General features: G+C 43.2%; 1 protein-coding gene across 1 annotated transcript in view; it reads left to right on the forward strand.

Annotated features, from left to right (window-relative positions):
• Positions 1 to 22,647, forward strand: part of CAVIN2 (caveolae associated protein 2) — a 36,425-nt gene extending 13,778 nt beyond the window's left edge. Inside the window, exons 2-3 of the mRNA XM_089519553.1 lie at positions 17,675 to 18,569; positions 22,021 to 22,647. Coding sequence (XP_089375679.1) covers positions 17,675 to 18,463 — 789 coding nt within the window. The 3' untranslated portion in view covers positions 18,464 to 18,569; positions 22,021 to 22,647. The remainder of the gene's footprint in view (positions 1 to 17,674; positions 18,570 to 22,020) is intronic.
• Positions 22,648 to 23,439: the final 792 nt, after the last annotated feature.

Here is a 23,439-nt window from a genome sequence, read left to right on the forward strand (position 1 = left end):
TCTTGATGGTGTGCCAGCTGAAACTTTTGGGGACCAATCTGGCTCATTCAGAAGCACAGCTCTTTTTGAAAACAATATGTGCTTGTAAAACCAGACTTGCATTTTTATAGGATCAACAGTGTTGCATTCCATCCCCTTTTTTAGCAGTGGTCTGGTCTATGCAAAATCTAAATTTGCAGCAAGTATACAAGCCATCCCAGTTAGTTATAGGAAAGCTACAGCTTTAAATAGAGGCAAAAGCTGTTTGACTTCCCCAGGTTTAACAAAGAAAGAGTCTTGATCTGATTCCATGTTAAATACCTCTTACGCCATTAGATGATAATACTTTAAATAAATTAGACAGGTCTTGATGGAAAACATTTGGCAAAAATCACTAGCTAACCTCCTGTCTTTTCCCTCTGGGAGGAAAAGACTCCACCTTGCTTATTGTTCTCTTCACCCCACAGTTCTCAGGATTATAAAACCAGAAGGGGAAAAGATCCTCATAAGCTCATGCGTTCTCCTTTTTAGTGCTTTGTCTTTTCAGTGCCTCTGCTATTTTAAAATAGAAACTCTGAATAAACAAAGAAAGCTAGTATAAACAACCCAATCCTAGACACTTTTGCTTGGAAGCAGTTCCTTTAAATTTAGAGTTCATTTTTATGTCAGTGTGCGTAAAGCTAATTACTTCTTAAGCTTTTATTTGGATGGAATTTAAAATGAGTTGAAAGGGGTGTGATAACTATATTTTGCAACAGTGACTGCACTTACAAATCAAGACAAGCCATGAATTGTTCAAACCTGGTTTGTTACAATGTGAAAACCTGTGTCTGGTAACAAACTGTGTTTTATTAATCAGCCGCAAATCATGCTTGTTGACTCACAAACATGCCTGTCCCTACTTTTTCTTTGAGCTGCCCATCCTGAAATGGGAACTCACAAAAGAAACGGATGAGGAAAAATAGAAATAGGGATGACAAACCATGATTGGTTGGTTTGGCTGCCATGTCACTTGTATCTTAAGTAATAAACTATGGTTAAAACAAATAATGTGTTGAGGCATATAAATCCTATATGTTCACTGAAATCTCAGATCAATACTCCAGTTCATGCAAATGGCCTATAATGTCACTTGATCTGTATAATCATTCTGCAAAGATGTGTTACTTTTAAATTAGGAATTCTTTGCAACATGCAATGGCAAAGGGAAAGTTGACGGAAAATATGAGATGGATAAGACAGAAGTCAAATTGTAAGGCAAAACAAGAAAGCCTGAGAGATACATATTATCCTTTCCTTACCAGTGATGACCTCTGAAACCAAAACCCTTTTTACTGTTAGCAAATTCCACTACTGCCCCATCACCAAAAACATATCTGTTCTTTAGGTCTAGAAACGTTTATTAGCAGTAAAACTGTTTTGCCTCATAATTCATGCTCCACTCTTGTCATTCAGATTTTTTAAGGGTTAAAATCAGCTCATGGGAAGCAACAGAAGAAAAGCAATGGAGAGAACATGGTATTGATACAACAGAGATGTCACGGTTTTCTAAGCTTTAGTCTTAGAGGCAGGATACAGACAGCCTAAAAAGGGCAGTCTGTCGCCACCTGCATTTCCACCAGCGGGAAGCCTCAGCCTCCAAACGGCGAGGCTTCCCAGTGGTGGAAAAAGAACCCGCAAAAAGCGGGTTCTTTTTGCGTTGCACTTGCGATGCCCGAGTGCTCAAACGGCGTCCGTCGCGTCAAAATGGCGGCACCCATATGTACAGGCCGCTGCCATTTTGATGCCCCCATCACGTGCTAGGGGTAAGGCCAGTACAGATGGCCAACCCCTAGCACGTGACTGGGGCGGCGAAAAAGGCCCATTTAAATTGGGGCATAGGAACAGTACAATGGTAGAAAAATGTAGGCTAATAAAGTTTTTTTACAAATATTTTTTATTAGGAGTTCTTTCTAGGCTGTCCATATTCAGCAGATCAAATAGACCTGTTTTAGTGATGGAGGGGAAAATAAGAAGAAATACATATAATTTAGGGACTTGTTTTGTTCTGTTTGGGGATATCTTACCCCAAACCATCACCACCAATATTCCTGGTTATGTGGTGATGACAATTTGGTTAGACTCTAGGCATGATAACAAACCAGGAACAAAGGTTTAAAGACAGAAATGTATTATTGCCACTTGACAAGACAATATTGGTTAAGTTAGCGATTATGTTCACTCTGTGGAAATTCCTCATTCTGTCAGTGGCCCACTATACCCGGGTTACAGACAAAACCCCAAACCAGCTGCTATAGAAGCTTTCTCTGCATGTCTGACAGGCTTTTGCTGAGCAGCCAGACAAAATGTGCCAAACAGCTTCTGGGCACCAGAGTCGTAGGGGTTGATACTGGTGGGGGATCTTTCAGAGACAATGACAATGGCACCATAGCTAACACTTGTTAATACAGTACTTCACAGAAGGAGGCATGGTAAACCCCTTTTGAATGCCTTTTACCATGAAAAGATATGTTGCTGCCTTCTGTAAGATGGCCGCTTTCCCATTTCATATTCAGAAGCCAACTAAACCAGTAGCGGAATCTCATTTAAACACTGATGATGGGAGAATGGCCTCCACAGCCTCTGAGAAGCAACCAGCTAGTTTGGGAGGGGACAGGGCCAGCTGAGTGGGACATGTAAGTCCATTTTCCAACAGGAAGGAACAACAAGTAGTTAGCTCAGGAGGAACAGCCCATTTTTTCCCCAGCACCCTTATAGACATCTGCCCCTTCAGTCTGCCATGGTAGGACTAGTCCTGACAACAACTCCCCATATGCCCCTGTCTAGAACAAAGGGATCTGAATTGTTCTAGAAAAGAGCACTTACCAGCATCTCAAGGTCTATTTTATACACCTTGACAAGTAAAAAAAGGGCACTTATTGAACACACAGGTTTCCCAATAGTTCAACACTTTCCCCCCCAAAGGTTTCAGGTTTAGCCTGTGATCCATCTCCTTTGGGCACAGCTTTCCTACCTCAGAAGAGTGCTGTCTTGCAGACTCTGCGCCTGAAGCGGCTGGCTCATGAAAAAGTCTTATTCCTGTATTTTATGTCATACATCTCAGGCCAAAGATGCTGCCAAGCTTATAGGAGCAACTTAAATATTCAGCTCTGGAAGCCACACAGCCTTTTCTGCCAAGCATGCCTGTGCCCAGGGAACAGACTTAGCACACCCTAGAATATATTATAAGCACTGCTATGAGATTCTGGGCTCTTTTGTTTTTTCCCTTCTCATCCAGCAAAGGCCTTTCCAGACAAAAAGCCTTCTCATCTATTTTGATTATATGAGCTTAATAAAGAAAAGACCAATTAAGTTCTTTAAACCGCACCCTAGTTTAAAGAACTGAGGAGAAGAGCATTGTCCACAGGATGAAAAGCTAAACACACACACGCACTCAAAAGGTTATATTCAGTTAGCTTTCAGAGTCTTTCTGAGAAATAAAGCATGCCTGTTTTTTCCCTTCCCAAACAATATTAGCATCTGTTTTTCCTATAGAAGACAAAGGACCTGTGTAACTCCGGGGCAAGATTTTGGTTTAGTTCTTAGGTCACAAAACACACACACACAAGGAGGGAAGATTAAATATGATACTGCATGTTCCTCATAAATACATTCCTTTTCCCTTACGGAAAAACAAGTGGATACGAATATAAATGCCTATGTTTTGGGGGTTTGCTGGACTACAGTTAATTCCAGTGTTCACTTACATTTTATTATTACGATTTATTGTTTCCTTATTTAATTTATACCCTGCCATTCTCCTAGCAAGGGATTCAAGGCAGTTTAGAAAAGAGTGAAACAAGAAAAAATTAAAAACCTGTTAATAAAATAATTGAAACACAGTTTAATAAATTAAGATATTAAACTGACATTAGATTTTAAAGAGTGTGAAATAATTTCATAGCAATACAGTTAAAAATGGCAATGCAGTCAAAAAATGGCTCCTTGACACCAATTAATCATTATTATTTATTATCATTATATTTATTTATATCTCGCCTTTTTCCCAAAACTGGGACTCAGAGCGGTTTACAAGATTAAAACAGTACAATCCAAAACATAGAAAAGTGTTATATTAAAACAGAATTAAATTATTACAATATTAAAATAGATTGCCTATAAAAGAATAACATATAGTTAAAAAGATAAAAGTGTTTACAGTACATTTAAAAGAATACAACACCCAGACTGTCCTTTTAAAAAATTCTGTTTTAAATGCTTTCGGAAAAGGAAGGTCTTGGCCTGCCAGCGGAACAATAACAATGAAGGGACCATTCTGGTCTCCTTGGGAAGGGAGTTTCACAGTCTAAACAGCATTAAAAGCCTGTCTGAATGAAAATGTTTTTGCTTGCCAACAAAATGAAAGCAGGGAGGGGGCCAGCCTAGCCTCCTGTGGAAAGGAGTTCCACAGCCTGGGAGCAGCCACTGAAAAGGCTCCCTTTTGTGTCCTCACCAGAAGGGCCTGTGATGCTGATGTCTTGTGAAGTACAAGAACAAATGAAGAATTCTTTTGCACCCTTGTAGTTCATGCTTCTGATAGTTAAGAGGAGTTAATACACATTCTAACAAATGATTCTCTTTGGACGACTCTACAAACAGAATACTATCCTGTGTGTAATATAATTTTTATATAAGGAGCCAGTGTGACATAGTGGTTTGAGTACTGGACTATGACTCTGGAGACTAGGGTTCAAATCCCTACTCAGCCGTGAAACCCACTGGGTGACTTGGGCAAAGTCACATGCTCTCAGCTTCAGTGGAAAGCAATGGCAAACCTCCTCTGAACTAGGGTTGCCATAGTGCCAGACCTCCAAACCGGGAAAAATGTAGGATAAATTTTTCAAATGTAGGACACACAAAAATGTGTCCTACATTTGAAAATTATGTCCTACATTTTCCCTCATGATCGCAGCGGGGAGCGGAGGTCAAGCGGCTAGGGAAAGCCTCCACTTAAGGAGGCTTTCCCTCCCTGCCTCGGCCCCGGGCCTCGCCGCGATCGGAGGCCAGGATCGGGGCCTCGCCTCGTTCCTGGCCCCCGTAGGGACCAGGAAGGAGGGGAGCAGGCCGGCGGCGATCGCCGCGGCCTCGCCTTGTTCCTGGCCCCCGCAGGGACAAGGAAGGAGGCGAGGAGGCCGGTGGCGATCGCCGCGGCCTCACCTTGTTCCTGGCCCCCGCAGGGACCAGGAAGAAGGCAAGGAGGCTGCAGGGAGGCAGGGAGGTTGGCGCGGCTGCGCCCAAGAGGCGCCGCCTCCCTGCAGCCTCCTCCGCCCCTGGCCTCGCTGCTCTCCTTTTCCTCCGCGCGGCCATGCGCGGTGGAGGAGGGGGAGGGCAGCGAGGCCCCAGGGTTGCCTAGCAACCCCGCTGCAACCGGGCTTTTCCCGGGTTTTGGCGGCACCCGTGCCGTGACCGGGCAGGTGCCGCCAAAACCAGGAAAAACCCGGTTGCAACCGGGTTATGGCAACCCTACTCTGAACAAATCTTGCCAAGAAAAGTCCATGATAGGGTCACCTTAGGGTTGCCATAAGTCAGAAACTACTTGAAGGCATGCAGCAACAACCAACATGACATAGGAAGGAGCCATGACTGTTAAAGGGGTTTCAAACTGCTACAGTTATATAGTATATAGATAGGCACAGATAAGCACCTGTGTCATCTAATATCATAACCCTCCATGCACTTCCCACGGCAGGCCAATATCAGGAATGTTGCATAGTACATTCTTTTCTGACCCATGGCTTATAAAACCTGGCTCCTCTAAAATGTACCATTGAGGCAAGTTTTTCATAATACGTGTTGTTTGCACTTTGTTTGAAAAAAATCTTTTTAACTCCCCGAAGCCTTTACTTTCTTTTTCCTTCCTCTTCTCTCATTTAGATTTACTGTACTGTTCTGCTTGGTTCCTATGTCTTTCAAATAGAGCGGCAGGAGTTGTTATAAATGCAGGCACAGAAAAACCTAACAAAACACAGAAATGACTGTTTGCAAAGCCTTATTAAGCTTTGGCATTGTTCCTTTTCTGCTTTGTTGGAAGCACATGACCTGCATGATTTTTTGCCTACTTGGGTTCAGAATAAACGTCATTCTGCCAGTCATACAGCCCAGAGATTCAACAAATGCCCATGTTGCAATCCAAAAGTGGGAAGTGCTGTCAGATTTTTTGAAGACAATGTGCTATTTAATAACGTGAGAAACAAACAAACAAAAATATCCGAGTAAATTAGAGCTAAGGGCCAATGAATTGGTATTCAGCGCTATTCCAGATACTGCAGTTAGTAAATATTTGATCTTAAAATGAAAAGGCAAGGAGGAAGAGGGGGGCATAGGGGATTTAATTGTTTGGTTGCCTTTTATGTTGCTTAGGCTCGAATAAAAAGAAACTGACAAAACACCTGGACATTTAAGTAGGAAGAGTTGGAAGGTTAAAGATTCAGAAAATTATAATGTCTATTTAAAAAAAAAGTTTGTGAAGCAGTTTATGAAACCATTAGAGCTTATACACAGTAAACAAATTCAGAAATATTGCCACAGTTCTGCCACAGCTTTGTAGCATCTTGGAAGGAGAACTAACTTTCTTCCTGATGCATGGTTTTCCACATAACAGAATAGTTTTTGAAATGGGAAATTGTATCAAATAAGCAAAAATTAGGAGAGTTTGTTGGTTTGTTTATCGCCAAGATCCTCCCAGCCAGCATAGGCAATAGTCATTCTGGCTGGGAGTTTCTGGTCAGTATAGTCCAGAAATAATAACCTATAAGTAGTACTTGGGGGGAAATATTTCCAAGCTCTGTCTACAGTTGGGCAGGTGGTATTACATTCGGCCCTTCTTATACGCGGATTTTTTATACAAGGATTCAAGCATACACGGTTTGAAAATTTTCCAGAAAAAGTATACATTTCAAATATCAAACCTTGATTTTCCATTTTTTATAAGGGACACCATTTTGCTATGTCATTATATTTAATGGGACTTGAGCATACACTGATTTTGTTATACATGGGGAATCTGGGAACCAAACCCCAGCGTATAACAAGGGTCCACTGTATGATGTGTATAATTTGAGAGGATTTTACACTTCAGTCTTCAGGGACCTGCTTCAGTCAAGAACACATTTTCCTTCTAGAATCAATGCACCAATTGAAATAAACTTCTAAACAAATTTAGAATACTTTTCTAGTACATAATGCACTCTGCTAAATTTGCAAAATGAAAAATAACATATATTTTAATATCTTCTCGATATTTTTGCTTTATTTATTTTCTGCATTGAAAGGTTATTTTCCTTGCAGGCAAAATCAGCAATTTGGGAATTTTTTGAGAACAAATCCCCAATTAAGTTTTGTGTGTGTGCGCGCGCGCAGAAAATGTTTAAAAAGGTAAAGGTAAAGGTAGTCCATTGACATGAATGTCTAGTTGTAACCGATTGTAGAGGGCAGTGCTCATCTCCATTACTAAACCAAAGAGCCAGCGTTGTCGGAAGACAACATGGTTATGTGCCCAGCATATGACTGCACTAAATGCTGTTACCTTCCAACCAAAGTGGAACATATCTATCAAATTGTATTTGCATACTTTCGAACTGCTAGGCTAGCATAAGCTGGTACTAGTGGCAGGAGCTGACCCCCTCATGCAGTACTCAGGCCGCAAACTGCCAGCCTTCCAATCATCAGAACTGGCATCTTAACCATGAAGCCACCACATCCCTTAGAAAATGTTTAGAGAAATAATATTTCTATGAATTTCTATATTTCTAATTTCTACACATTTCTATATTTATAATTCTACACAGAATTAATATTTGTACAATGAAATATTATTTTCCACACAGAAAATGCTTTTTTCTGCACCGAAAATGCTATTTTCTCTACAAAACAACTACATACGGATTTTGTGCAGAATAAGTCTCACATTGCAAACAGACTTCGAAACTGGCATGGAGTTCAAAGACTTTCTTGTAGTGGGAAGAAAATTGCTAAAATTATTAATTTCTGCCTTTGATAAGAAACCTAGTTCCTATCCCTAGTTCATGATATAATAAAGCGTGATGAGTGGGTAGTGATTAGTAATATAAAGTGTTACTCTGTATTAGACTATTCGATCACTTTACATGTAATTTAACTTTTTAACGTCAAACAGCATTGCCAGATATTCAAGTCTTGATTGGATGTACAAACATGTACAAGTCGCAAGGAAGTTTAGGCCAAGGAAAAAAATAGTATATTTAAGAAACATCACTAAGCATAACCAAATTAAGGTTGTAGTCATGTATACCTTTACCTGGGAGCATTTCCCATTATGCCGGGGTTGGGGGAAGTGGCCTGAATTTCACTTGCATAAGCCCCGAAACTTCCCTGATGAGTGCAAAACCACCCATCCTTCAAAATAGATTTTTCCCTGTATTGATTTTTTTGGATGATTTTTTTCCACCTAGTAACCAGCCAAAAAACTCCACACCCAGCTGCAGCTATCCCCCACAGCCTTCCAAACCTTATTTAAAACTTACAGAAAGAGCAAAAATTGGCCCAAATTTGACTGGAAATGGCATGATGTTAGTTCCAGTGTACCTGAATCATGATAGTTTGTGGTCTGTGTGGGCACAGGGACAAAAAAAAATTGGCCCCATCATCTATCTGTATGGTTGCCCGCCTCTACATACCATGTGTCTTACTTCTGAGTAGTCATATATAAGATTGCTTTTTAAGTCTACAAGAGGTTCAGACAGCTTTGGCATGTGCCAGTGTAATACAAACGAACATGAAGTATTTAATTGCCTTGATTTCAAGAGTTCCCTAGAAAGGTAATAAGCCACAGATTGCAAGCTTGCTAAGTATCCCAAAGTGCTCTTCCCAGAAGTTGCCCAGGATATCTATCAGTAATCATGCCCAGCTCAAGAATAAATCCGAAAAGTATTGTGTAAAATGCCATCTTAACAGTAGACTCAGTATAGGCTTGGGACTACTTTTTGTAATATATTTTTGAAGTGTGGTGCACATACCTGTGTAAAAAATAGTCATGTCTTGCTTTTACTATGAGATGTGCACTCATGCATGTGTTGCGACTTTCCCCTTAAAATATCAGCTTGTCTATATTTCAGAGGGATTCCGAGAAGATGTAATTTATACATGAATGTGACTTTTAAAATAAGTATGTTAGAATACAGAAAGCTGCCTTTCTGGTCCATCTAGTTTGATTTGTCTACACAATGAGTGAGTGGGAAACTGTGGTCCTTCAAATGCTCTATTGGCCTGCATCTCCCAGCATCCTTTACCACTGGCTATGGTTTATCCATTGGGCTGATGGAAGTTGCCATCCCACATGCAGAAGACCTCACATTGCCCATCCCTGATTTCTACTAACTGGTCACAACTTTTCAGGAGTCTTCCCAGTCTTACCTGGGGATGCCAAGGTTCAACCTGTGTCTTTTCACTAGTAATGCAATGTTTTACCACTGAGGTGGGGGTCCTTTTGGACTTTTGCATCAGGGGGGGGAATACCTCACTGGAAGCACACACAGGTCCTCCATATGATACTAACAGTATAAGTATAATTATAATTCAAGTTCCTTGAATTTGGCCCCAACCTCCTTAAATTAAGGAGTGCCAAAAAACAAGCTTGTTTCTGCTCCTCCAGAGACTAGAGCATGGAACAATGGATTCAAACTGCAGGAAAAAAGATTCCACCTAATCATTAGGAGGAATTTCCTGACAATAAGAGGTGTTCAACAGTGGAACACACTCCCTCAGAGAGTGATGGGGTCTCCTTCTTTGGAGGTTTTTTAAGTAGTGGCTAGATAGCCATCTGTCGGAGATGCTTTGATTGTGTTTTCCTGCATGGCAGGGGTTGGCTTGGATGGCCCTTGAGATCTCTTCCAGCTCTATGATTCTGTGATTCTATGAAAAGCATGAGGGCTACAAGAGAGCCAATGTTCATATGGCTAATCTCATTCTATTGCCTCAGACCCTGTACAGACTGGCCTGAAAGGCCAGCTGGAGGGTGGAGTTGGGGCGTAGTGTCTACACGATGCACACCTGGCTCTGCCCCCAGGGCAGTGTGGCATCATGCACTGCACCACAGCGCCGAAAGAGCACCATAAAGTTGCAATGCTGTGCCTGTGGTGCCCTTTCCAGGTCGCAAAAAGGAGCTGCTTTTTGCAGCTTCTTTTCACACCCTGGAAAGGCCAGATCAGGGCTGCGACATGTAGTTCCTGCATCCCCCATTCTGGCTATAAAAAGGGGAGCTGGAGGCTGCCCCTATAGGGCTTTGTGCACAGTCCCTAAGTTTGTTTAAATTGTCCCTGCTGTTTAAAACAACTACTGGCATACTGAGGACTGCAGACTACCTATGGTCCCTGAAGCATTCTATCATTCCTCCCAAGATCTTCAATCACCCCCCATATTTCACATATTTTATTTTCAATAAACAGGGCTTTTAAAAAAAAGAAAGGTACAATTGGCATTCCATATCCCCAGATTTTTCATCCACAGGTTCAACCATCCATGACTTGAATATATATATTTTTAAAGAACTCCAAAATAGCAAACCTTGATTTTGCCATTTTATATAAGGGGTACCATTTTATGTGTACAACGGGACTCGAGCATCCACGGATTGTAGTATCCATGGGGGTCCTGAACCAAACCCCGGTGGCCAACTGTATGGAAGAAAATTCAGATATGTGATGCCCCTACTTGTGGTCTGAACTGGCACATACCAGGAAGCCTGGGTGATTGTTTCACTTCTTGATCAGGACTAGACATGTGAGAAGGATTAAAATCCCTGAAAATAATTTAAAACACTCAAAAATAACCTAAGAAAAGAAATGCATGGGCTGGGGCCACCATAGGGAAAAAGGAAAGTGTCAATGGAAATATGTACAAATGTTAAGAGACAAAAAAAGTTATGCCAGGAGATGTTGCAAGAAATAGCAATCATTCTTAACTGCTGTGGCATGCAATGGGGTAATACTTGCAACCCAGAACTATCAAGAAAGTCAAGTATTCTAAAAGAAGTGTTCTCCAAATCAAGAAGAGGCTGTTGAGAAGCAACTGAAGTTCTTTCTCTATAAGCATACTTTCCAACATTTAACAGTTAAAAGCCGGACATGTGTGGTCAAGCAACATTGGAATATAGAAAAGATGTCAAAAAATATTTATGACAAAGAGCAAATAAGCTCGGAGTGGCTGCACCATTTTGCTTTTACTTGAATCTACTGGAGAGGGAAGAAGGATTCCCCTTCCTCTCCTCCCTTCTCCCCAGCAAGTTAAATGGTGCAAATGACTTTTTCATTTTGAAATCATTTTTCAGTAACTGAAGTAAAGTTAACAACAAAGGGGTAAAAGTGAGAGAACGAGAGAGAAACTGGGACTTTTATTTTAAAAACAGCTGAGAAAGTGGGACAGTAGAGTATTAATCTCTGTCCCAATTCTGGGGGGGAAACAAGGTGATGATGATGATGATGATGAGGAGGAGGAGGAGGAGGAGGAGGAGGAGTAGTTTAGGACTATTGCCATATCAGGATGTTTGCAGACTATACACAAGCTAGTGTCTATGTATTTTTAAAAAGCCACAGTTTCGCAAGCTATGTCCCAGAAGTCAGAAATGAAGCCAGTAGCAGGCCTGCATTGCCTTCAAGCCTAGAAAAGTCTATCAGTTTTAACAATATCTCTTGAAGCTATTCCCTCCCTCCCAATCTGTTGCCATTTCTGGTATCTACATATTCTCAAGCATTTATGTCACTGCAATGTACTTGGTTTGTCCTTCTGAACCAGATAATGCTCATGCGATAAACTTGATCTCACACTGTGAAGAAGCAGTGAAGAGGAGTATCTTTAGACACAGAACTAGGTGGGCATGCCAACTGAAATATTGTGATTGCTTCAACCCTGTTCCCAGTGAGAAACTAATTGCAAAACATCACAGATACAATGTGGCATCTGCGAATTACTGAACAGAAAGTGTGATCCTTTGCCAAAATGATTTCTTGGAGGAAAGGTTATTTGGCAAGGATTGGCCCAGGATGAGTTTCTGAATGTAGTGCAGATGCCATCTTGCACTCAGTCAAGCTGTTTGACTTTTTTAAGAACTCATTTAAAATACTGGGACAGGATATATAAAAATGAAAGATATACTATATTGTTTGGGTTTGTTTTTTTCTCATGATGTTCATGGGAGGAACAGTCTTCTAAAACAAAGAGAAACCTGTGACGTTCTGCAACTAGTTTTCTGTCGCATATGTTCCAGCAAGTGAATTCTTAGGGGAAAAAATGCATAAAGCAAAGGCAGAGAGCTTGTAGGCTGCCTGAATAACAGTTCTGAGTTTGCCAGCCCACTAGCTATGCTAGGTAGGACTGATGGGAACTCAAGTCCAACAACATCCAGTGGTTCCTCATCCATGATTTAAAGTGGTATGCCTGAATAGGACACATGAACAGGTAGAAGGGAAATAGAGATACACATAGGGTTGCCATAAATGAGGAGCTCCGAACCGGGACAAATGTAGGACAAGGCTTAAAAATGTAGGACCTTTTTTTTTTTTAAAGGTCCTACATTTTAAAACCTTGTCCTCCTCCTCCTTCCTGGCTTGGGAGGAAGCCTCGGCCTCCTCTCAGGCCGGGAAGGATGCAAGGGCTGCTCCTCATTGCGGCGATCACCGCGGTGGGAAGCAGCCTCCTCCCGGCCCCCACTCCCTTTCCCGGCCTCTGTGAAGGCTTGGGCCTCCATAGAGGCCGGGAAGGAGGGAGGAGAGCGCCCGCGATCGCCGCGATTGCGGGCGGCCCCCACTCCCTTTCCCGGCCTCTGTGGAGGCTTGGGCCTCCATAGGGGCCGGGAAGGAGGGAGGAGAGCGCCCGCGATCGCCGCGATCGCGGGCGGCCCCCACTCCCTTTCCCGGCCTTTGTGAAGGCTTGGGCCTCCATAGAGGCCGGGAAGGAGGGAGGAGAGCGCCCGCGATCGCCGCGATTGCGGGCAGCCCCCACTCCCTTTCCCGGCCTCTGTGGAGGCTTGGGCCTCCATAGAGGCCGGGAAGGAGGGAGGAGAGCGCCCGCGATCGCGGCAATCGCTGCGATCGCGGGCGGCCCCCACTCCCTTTCCCGGCCTCTGTGGAGGCTTGGGCCTCCATAGAGGCCGGGAAGGAGGGAGGAGAGCGCCCGCGATCGCCGCGATTGCGGGCAGCCCCCACTCCCTTTCCCGGCCTCTGTGGAGGCTTGGGCCTCCATAGAGGCCGGGAAGGAGGGAGGAGAGCGCCCGCGATCGCGGCGATCGCTGCAATCGCGGGCGGCCCCCACTCCCTTTCCCGGCCTCTGTGGAGGCTTGGGCCTCCATAGGGGCCGGGAAGGAGGGAGGAGAGCGCCCGCGATCGCCGCGATTGCGGGCAGCCCCCACTCCCTTTCCCGGCCTCTGTGGAGGCTTGGGCCTCCATAGAGGCCGGGAAGGAGGGAGGAGAGCGCCCGCGATCGCGGCAATCGCTGCGATCGCGGGCGGCCCCCACTCCCTTTCCCGGCCTCTGTGGAGGCTTGGGCCTCCATAGAGGCCGGGAAGGAGGGAGGAGAGCGCCCGCGATCGCCGCGATTGCGGGCAGCCCCCACTCCCTTTCCCGGCCTCTGTGGAGGCTTGGGCCTCCATAGAGGCCGGGAAGGAGGGAGGAGAGCGCCCGCGATCGCGGCGATCGCTGCAATCGCGGGCGGCCCCCACTCCCTTTCCCGGCCTCTGTGGAGGCTTGGGCCTCCATAGGGGCCGGGAAGGAGGGAGGAGAGCGCCCGCGATCGCGGCGATCGCGGGCGGCCCCCACTCCCTTTCCCGGCCTCTGTGGAGGCCCAAGCCTCCATAGAGGCCGGGAAGGAGGGCCAGGGCCGCCTGTCATCGCGGTGATCGCCGCGGTGGCAAACGGCCTCCCCCTCCTTCCTGGCCTGGGAGGAAGCCTCGGCCTGCTCCCAGGCCGGGAAGGAGGCAGAGGCCGCCCCTCATCGCGGTGATTGCCGCGGTGGGAAGCGGCCTCCTCCTCCTCTCGGTCTGGGAGCAAGCCTCGGCCGGCTCCCAGGCCGGGAAGGAGGCGGAGGCCGCCCCTCATCGCGGTGATCGCCACGGTGGGAAGCGGCCGCCTCCTCCTCCTCCTCCCTGGCCTTGGAGCCGCCGCGGCGGCGGAGGTGGCCGCGGTGGGCGGGGCCGTCCCGGTTTGGTCGCCAAACCGGACCGGGACCGGGATGGCACCGCCCAAACCGGGATTGTCCCGCCAGGGGGCGGGATATGGCAACCCTAGATACACATGGCAACATCACTTTTCTGTATTCCTGATGTTGAGTGAGAAGATCTGAAGAGGGCTTCTACAAGCATTTCCTTGAACAGAAGTAGAACATGCTGAGAAGTGAGGAATTCTGAGAAAGTGTTGAAAGATGGGGCCACCATGCCCAACAGTGTGCCTCTTGCATGCTTTTCTGTACCCTGTTTTGGCATCATGTTTAAATAAGGCTTAACTCTCTCTTCAGTTAAAGTGGCTTTAGGTTTTGTACACAGTGGTTCAGTTAGTCCTAGTGATTTCAATTCCTTTTTAAACATTTAGAAAATTTGGTCCCACTTTGGGGGCAGGCCTCCACCTCTGTCAAGAACCCAAGTTCCCTCTCAAGAACCCATAGGGAACACTTACAATGTCTACATGGAAAATGAGGCTGAGGTCCTGTACTGTATCTTTTCTGTGAAAGTCTAGTTTCAGCTGGTGAAACTAGAAGGATGTGTTGAAATTACTGTAGTATATTTAGTTTCCAAGAACCTTGTTCCACTAACCTGCTATACATATACCATTTCTGGAAGAATTCATTTGAGGGAAGGGAACCCCTTTTTAGGCAACTTTAGTGGGTCAGTCACTTTTTTGTAGTGATTAATTCTGCTGTTATTTAAAAGTTGTCCTTATCCAGGCTAGGCCTAAATGCCCTGATGGCATCAGATCCCATCTGATCTTGGAAGTTAAGCAGGGTTAGTCCTGGTTAGTACAGACTCCCCTCTTTTTTCACAGACTTGCGCGGGTGGCAAACGGAGGGAGACAAAATGGGGCATGCACTGCCATTCCAGCCAATGGGGCTTGAATATAGGCAAATTTCCATTTTCACAAGGGAGTCTGGAACAGATCCCCCATGAAAACAGAGTGGTGACTGTACTTGTTAGGACACCACCAAAGAATACCAGATGCTGTAAGCTGTATTTCAGACAAAAGCAAACCACCTCTGAGTATTCCTTGCTGAAGAAACCCTAATGAAATTCAGGGGGGGTCACCATAAATTGATGGGTGACTTGAAGGTACATACGCATACCCTATCCAGATGACACACACTCAGGCTTTGGAGAGTGTATCTTGCATTTTTTTAACCACTCTTTGCCAACATGTATTGATTACTTTACATTCCCACCATAATATGAAGGCCAATGTATGTGTCACCACATCCTCCCCACTGTTTCTTCAGAAATGTTCTGTGTAGTCAATGAAGCCCTTAGCATCGAGATGCTATCATTGTTAGAGCTTTAACATTTATTCAGTCATTTCTTATACCAATACTTTTAGAGGGAACTGATGATTACTCATCATTTTTATCCATCATTTCTACAACCTGTTGAAAGTCGAAAGAGAAAAACAAGGAGACACAAAGAAAAAAATCAGTGGAAAAAAATGCCTAGTTGTTTATCACGTGTGACAAAAAGTAACAAAAGAATGTAAATGTTTCAAGGCAAAATATCCTGCTCTTTCTACTCAGCACAATCACCAAAGTCCAGGCTTCTCAAATCCTATTTAAAGTATGGGGGTGGACAGGGGGGGAGACAGGGATTGTGTTGTGTAGATAGGCCTGCCCAAATGCTCTTTTGAGCCACTTTACAGGAATTCCAGATTCTGTTCATTCTAATTTTAGTGCTTGTCAATTTATGCTTGACTTCTTGTCCAACTCTGCAACAGTTTAATGGCTTCATTTCCCCACCACAGTCCTTAGGTTTCCCACTGCATATACAAAAATGTTGCTGTTCCATTTGTAACAAGTAAAGCTAGATAGTGGACGGATAGAGGGATGGGTGAATGGGTAACTGAGCACTCCAGTTAGCCTTGGCTCAATGATGTAGACCAATGTTTTTTGAAAAGCTATTTGATATGGAAGAACAGCAACATTTTTTCTCAGTATGGCAGGGAACAGTATACCATTGGCAACAGTCATTGCTTTCCTTCCTGGAAACTCTCCAGGGACCAGCAGCTGATGCCCTGTGGATTGGTAACATTCCATAGACCACCAGTTTGAGTAGTACTGATACAAAGTAATAAGGATGCCACTTTCAGGCCCTGGCATCTTCAGGCAGAGCTGGGAAATATCCATTTCTGGAGAGCTGCTGCCAGTCAGTGCAGCCTTTCCCAGCCTTAGGCCCTGAGATGATATTGTCCCACAGTTCTCATCACACCCAGCCAACATGGCAATGCTAGTGGGATTTCTAGTCCAACAATATCTTAAGGCTGCCAACATTGGGAGTTCCTGGTATAGTGAGCTGTATGTATTATACTCTGACTCTGTGTAAGGTAACTTCATACATTCAACCACCTTGTTCCAAGGCCAGAGTTTGACCTAGGTTGAGTATTGTGTGCATGTCAAAGAAATGTGTTAATCTGATCAAATACTGGGGGATTTAAACCACATATCCTGAACTAAAGTGAGACATCCTAGGGTGCTCTTGGATACAGGCTTAACAACTGAATTAGAAATCTGGGGCCAGAATTCTGTTGGGGGGTTAGAGTTCCATAACATCGGTATCCAGTAAAGAGTTGCTGTTATGTTGCTACGCAGGGGAACCAGCAAGGTGACCAATGCACATTGGGACCAATGTGCACCAGTCTCATTTTGCATTAGGACACCAACAAGGGAGTGCCAATGCATATTGACATACTCTTCTGGTGTCACAGGACTTCTTAGCAGCTCTGCTTCATAGCTAAGTATACATAAAGTTACACAATGTAGGCCATGATAGAGGATTACAGCCCAGTACTCTTAGCTGTTGAGAAGCATGTGTACAATTGCAAAAGCCTATATCATTCTGGTTAGGTTTTTTTCTGGGATGTTTTATATTGTCACGGGATCTTCTAGTGATAAAGATAACATGAATTCCACAGTGGGAAGGGAATCAGCCTCTACTACTTTTCCACTTTTAGAGATTTAGAGCTAGTGGAGAGATAATAACATCAGTGGCTTGACTATGGTTCATTGCTGAATTCCAGTCTTGAATCATGCAGGAACCCTGCCATATTCACAGTTAACTTCAGTTAAACCCTGTAGTGGGATTTGTCTTCCAGAAGGGTGGACCTGAAAGGGAAACAGGAAGTGATCCTGCATCCAGCTCCTAAATGCATTAAACTAGATCTGTACTAGCCCCCAACACAGGAATGCAAAACAAATTGAATTGAAAAATACTGTAGTTGACAGCTCATAAGCTCATTAGTCTCTTACACTGCGTAACAGAACAATTCCATAGGAAATAAGTGATTGTTCCTGGTTAAATATACTGTGGCAACAACAAAAACTTACTTAACTTCCTTTACCTCATTGCTCAAAAGAAAAATATTGATGTTGTTCAGAACTGTGATTTGTTTATCACATCAGTGTCACACGAACTCCTAAATAAACATATGTCAATTCTTTACAGGAAGAAAATGAAATTCCTGCCAGTGTCTTTGTGAAAGAGCCTGTTCCAAGCATTACTGACGGGAAGGAAGAGTCTGTTGACGAGAACAAAACTCTGGAGGAAACACTGCACACTGTGGAGCTGTCTTCAGAGGATGAAGTGCCCCATGATGACGGTGCAGAAGATAGCATGGATGAAAAAATAGAGGAGACAAGAGCTGAGAAGATCAAGAGGTCAAGTCTCAAGAAGGTGGACAGCCTGAAGAAGGCATTTTCCCGGCAAAATATTGAGAAGAAGATGAACAAGATCGGCACCAAGATTGTGTCCGTTGAACGGAGAGAGAAGATTAGGAAATCTCTCACCCCTAACCACCAGAAATCTTCCTCATCAAAAAGTTCATCTTTCAAGGTCTCTCCCCTTACATTCAATGTGAAAAAGGTTCGTGATGGAGACACTTCCATGGAAGCAGAAGACAAGCCAGAAGATGTTTCTGTCAGTGAGCACACGGCAAATGATGATGAGACCTCCTTCACTGAGATTCACTCAGACCTGGCATCTCCCATTGCTCCAGCTGAAGAAGGAAAAGCCCTGGCTGATGCGCTGGAAAAAGAATCAGGAAGTGAAGGAGAAGCAGCAATCAACAACAACATTGAGCTTGCGATTGTTGAAGAAGGTGACGACTACAGGGCTTCACTAGAAATCAGGCAGGAACTTTATGATGAAAGGAACAAACCGATCAGCAGCGAAGTGGAAAAGTTGGAGGAAGAATCGAGCCAAGCAGCTGTCCTCCATGTAGACCAAACTGCATAAATCTTCTGAGCCTTTTTATGTTTCTCTAAATTCCTACTTTTTTTAGCTACATCAATAACCTGGGTGTATGCCTAATACACGATAAATGGGGTAATAGCGAGTTAAAGTAAGTTGTTACTGTTTTTAAGGTAGATTTCTTCCTGTGTTTCATTAGAACTGAAATCCATAGTGAAAGTGAGATCTGATGCCCATGATCATTTAGAGTTAAGTCTGTTGACATTCTGTAGGCAACACCAACCACCATGCTCCATCCCTGCCACTCCCTCAACAGATTCAGTTATTAGATAAGAATTGCTGCAGTTAATTGTAATGGGACCGGAGGCTTAGAGCTATAAAACAGTGTTTAAAAGAACCGGCAGAGAGAGCTAAGCCAGCTGAAGTACAGCACAGCTACCTTACATATTTCATCCTTTTAACATTCATTTAACTCCTCCCTAAACAATATTGGGAATTATAGTTTACTGCAGATGCTGAGAGTTCTCAGAGATGCTTAGCTCCCACTCCAAGAAACTTAAACCTTGAAAGTTCTCTGGGGAGAAAGAATGTGTAAGGCCAAATCTGAGATACAGATAAGATCTATAGCACCCCACTTTTCTGTGTAGTGTTCATTCAGATATATTCCATGGAAGTTTTTTTCCCTTAAAGGCATGCTGCTCAGGAATAATGAATTTGAGGGAAAGAGTGAGCCCCTGTTGAAAAGGACACTAAACTGTGCTCAGCTTTGCTTGCCGGCCCCGAGAAATAATCTGATTTGGAGGGAACTGGAGAGGATGCTTGCTGTGCCCTCTTTGCAAGTTAATTAGCTGCTCTCCTCCTCATTGCTTTTCAAAACTACATACCATAACTTGTACGCTATCTGCTATTCCTTTTTTGTGATTTAATTTTGTAGTTTGATCTATTTTCCTCCCTATGAAACATTTAAACTTGGTTTCTTGGGTTCCTTTTTTGATGTGGTAATGCCCACACACAATGTGATCCCCCACTTTAAGCATCAGCCTTGTAGGGCAGAGATGAGAATCCTTTGGTCCTCTGGGTATTGTTGGACTCCAGGTCCCCGCACTCCTCATCTCACTGGTGATGTTGGCTAGGGCCGATGGGAGTAGCAGTTCAGCACTACTTGATGCGTGACAGGATTCCCACCTTTGCTGTATAACAAGATCTATAAGACAAGTCCCTGAAAAATAATCTCCCCACCCCCATAGGATTATATAAACTCTCAGTCCATAAGGATGTGAGCCACTAGCTTATTTGGATGTCAGCTTAGTAAGGACCCTATTAATCAAATCTTTATTAGTCTTTACAATGCCATGTCCATTCTTCTCAGGTGGAGGTTTTGTTTTGTCTTTTTAAAAAATAACATTATTGGAAATACAGTGCAGTCCTATGACATGTCTACTCGTATATAAGTTCTGCTGGGTTTAGCAAAGCTTACTCCTAGGTGAAAGGCTTATGGCCTTATGAAGCAGGATCAGTTACGGATGGCATAGCAAGGACCATTTTGAATGAAGACCTTTTCCACATGTCCCTCCCACAATGGATAATGATGGCTTGGCATGGGCCTCTCTTAATACATGGATGAGCAAAGTGCAGCCTGTGGGCAGCATGTGGCCCCCAGAGCTGTATCTGTGGTCCTCAAGAGCCACCAAAAACATTTTGTTTATTGTTTCCAAATCCTCCCAAATGCTCTATGGGGGTATTTTCACTGTGTTTTTGGCTCTCCTGGGCCATGTTAGGTCCAAGAGACGTCCTATTCACTGGAGGTAAATAGGCAGTGATTTCTGATAATTGCCTTTTGTTTAAAAAAAAAGGCCCTTCCATGGTTTAAAATGGCCCAGAGACTCATAAAAATAGGGTGGAAATGCTCCACGTGCCCCCAGGGTCGTTTTGTGGCCATATTATTATATTTTACTTTTCAGTTTTTAAGTTTTTAGAATGAGGGTGATGAGGAGCAGTCTTCCATGGTAGCTTGGGGAGGCAATACTGCCTCCTAGCCTCCCACAGTTGCCCACCCCTGCTTTAATCCAATACATATTCATTTATAACCACCAAACATCTTTCAGAACATGCCTTGCCTCAGCATCTGAATTTTAGAGATTTCAGGCCATACAGGTTATTCCAGGACAGTGATGGGGAACCTGCAGGCCTTCCAGTTGTTGTTGAAGTCCATTCAGTCCAAGCCTGCATGGCCAGGGCTCAGGCATGATGGGAATTGTTGTCTCAACATTTGAAATCCTACATATTCCTCATCACGGACCTAAGATAAAGAACCCGGAGGAACATAACAGAGTTAGATATTTGTGTTCCTTGGGAATATTCCAGTGGGGTGAGAAGAGTGATATCCTGGGAATGTGTATCTCTTGCAAAAGATCTGCATTTCCACCTTTTCTTCATGTGGCCACATTCCCAAAGGAAAACTACTATGGACAGCAATGTTGGACCTAATGATAAGTGGGAGATGGGTGATACTTTTGACTGAGTAAACAAGATGGTTGTTTGTATAAACTTAGCACTGTCTGCATATGCTCTCTAGTATAGTTTAGCTTTTGTGTTCCAAGTATGCTGATTCAATAACTAATGTATATATACATACATACATATATATATATAGTATATTTCAAGAGAGAAAGCTTTTAAAAGAGAACAGTTTTTAAATAAAATGCTGTTTCCTTACTCAAAATGACTATGTTTAAATGGCAAAAGGGAGACATATATTGTAATCTAAGCAGTTTGTAGAAATAATTATCAAACAGATTCTTCTATGCACCCAACTACTGTATTTTAAGAGTGCAATGTGAGAAACAGGTTGGAATATTGCAATATAATCTAATAAAGGTAAAGAGAATATATGATATTTTTTAAAAACAGAGGAGGGAGTTGAATAGTAATGAATTCAAAACCAAGCAATAACAAGTGAAGTGTTTATCATGGATGCCTTTTCATTCTGCACCTGCACAACTTTATAGACAAGGGTGTTTTGGAAAATATATCTATAAATTATTTGGATGCATATGATATAGAGGATGAGCATAATCCTAAGTAATGTGCACTGTAGCCTCCTTGATTTTCATGGAACTGGAGTGTACATAACTTCACTGGCCACTGTCCAAAATGAGGAGAGAGATGGAAAACATTGAGGAATGTTTATGATCCTTCATACATCTGGTCAGTGTTCAACGGTGTGAAGTAACTCTAGTAAATGCTGACCAGGAGGTAAAAGGCCAGTGAATTTAGAAAATCTCCCTAGTTTGGGACATGTACCAGATGCATGACGATTCAATTTATAGCTTTCCTGACTCTTTTTTTATATCATTTCCACATTTTGAACATTCAATGTGATAGATTGGATTTATGTTCAGATGGGAATATAAGTGCCAGTTTTAAAGTGAGAAGAATGTTTACCTTTTGGGCTAGTGAAATCAGAAGATTTTATACTTTGTTGTGCGTTTTTGTGTGTGTGTGATTTGAGTTACAAAAGACAGTGAATACAACCCACCAAGATTTTCTTCTGCACTAACTCAGTGTAAAATCTGCTTGTTCACAATGTTGATTCATTTCAGGAGGCCTGAAAAGTGTGAAGGTTGATTCCCAATCTTTCAATATGTACTGGACTTCAAAGTGAGACAGCGTCTGAACAGCGTCTGAATTCTCTGCAAACATTATAGTTTACAACCAAAAGCTGGACATATTTAGAAATGAAACCACATTCCTTCTGCATTTTAATTCTCTCTGAATCTTCATTCCATTAATCACAAAGGTAAATTATCAGCCGACATGCAAGTGCCTGACAATCTTGTTTTATTTGTATGCAATGTTTTTCCCTTTTAATATGGATAAATCTGCTTTTTACATAATATTGCACTAAAGCCTTGCTTTTTTTTTACCCCAGGATATATTTAGAACTGCAAGTTAAGAAAATCTTCTTTTAGAAAATGTATCTGTGATAGGGAGCTGTGCCATGTGGTGAGCTTCCCATTAGCTATACATGTTACTAGATGTTTGATCAGAGTTAATTTCTAAGCAGGCCTATTGACTGTTAAACTTTTTCTTTAAAAATATCAATATTGTGAGAGTTGCAATCAGTAGGGGGAAACTGTGATATAATCCACACATTCATCTTATTTTGAATTAACAACTGTACCTGTTACTAACTACAGATGTGATCAAGTAAATAAACATCAAATTGAATTAAGTGACATGTGTCTGAGCAAACTTATTGTGGAATATGACACGAAAGGCTCCTGTTGGTAACAGTGGCTGCATCTACACTGGAGAAGCAATACAGTTTAACACTAATTTCTGTAGCGTCATCCTATGGCATCCTGGGATTTGTAGTTTTACAAATAGCCTTTTCTGCCCAAGTGTGCTGGTGTCTCACAAAACTACAAATCCCAGGATTTGGTAGATTGGAGCCATGGTAATTCAAGTGGTGCCAAACTGCATTATTATTTGTAAAATGTAGATGTACCCATTGCTGTCATAAATATCTGTTCCTTTTAATGATGTTGCACAAGGCGCTATCCTGTTTCTCTACCCACTTCTGCCACATCATCACTCCCAGTGTGCAAGAGTAGCCAGGGGCTTCTAAGCATGGCTCTGTCCTCCTGGTTGTTGGTTGCTTGCAGAGGTGCAGCCAGTCGTATTCTAGCTATCCTTGACCAACCAGGAAAGAAGGGTTAGCTTTAAACTGAGGGTGGAGGCTGTTCAAAACCAGATGCTTCCTGATCAGTGGCTGAGAGAATGGAATCATGGCTGAAAGCCTCGAGTCTGCTATTACACATCTGGAAAGAAGTGAGAGCAAGGGAGATAGCTGCCTCTGACCCATCTGGCAACAGTAAAATTACTTGGCTGGGACTTTGACTCAGCCAATATGCTTGTTGGGTTGAGAGCTAAACTGTAGCCTTGCATTTCACATGTTGATTACAGCTTTTTAGAACATCAGCTGAATGGGGAGATGATAATAAATGTATCACAACAGG

The sequence above is a fragment of the Sceloporus occidentalis genome, unplaced genomic scaffold (assembly GCF_023333645.1).
Source record: "Sceloporus occidentalis isolate IW3139 unplaced genomic scaffold, rSceOcc1.0.p SCAF_4, whole genome shotgun sequence".
Lineage (NCBI taxonomy): Eukaryota > Metazoa > Chordata > Lepidosauria > Squamata > Phrynosomatidae > Sceloporus > Sceloporus occidentalis.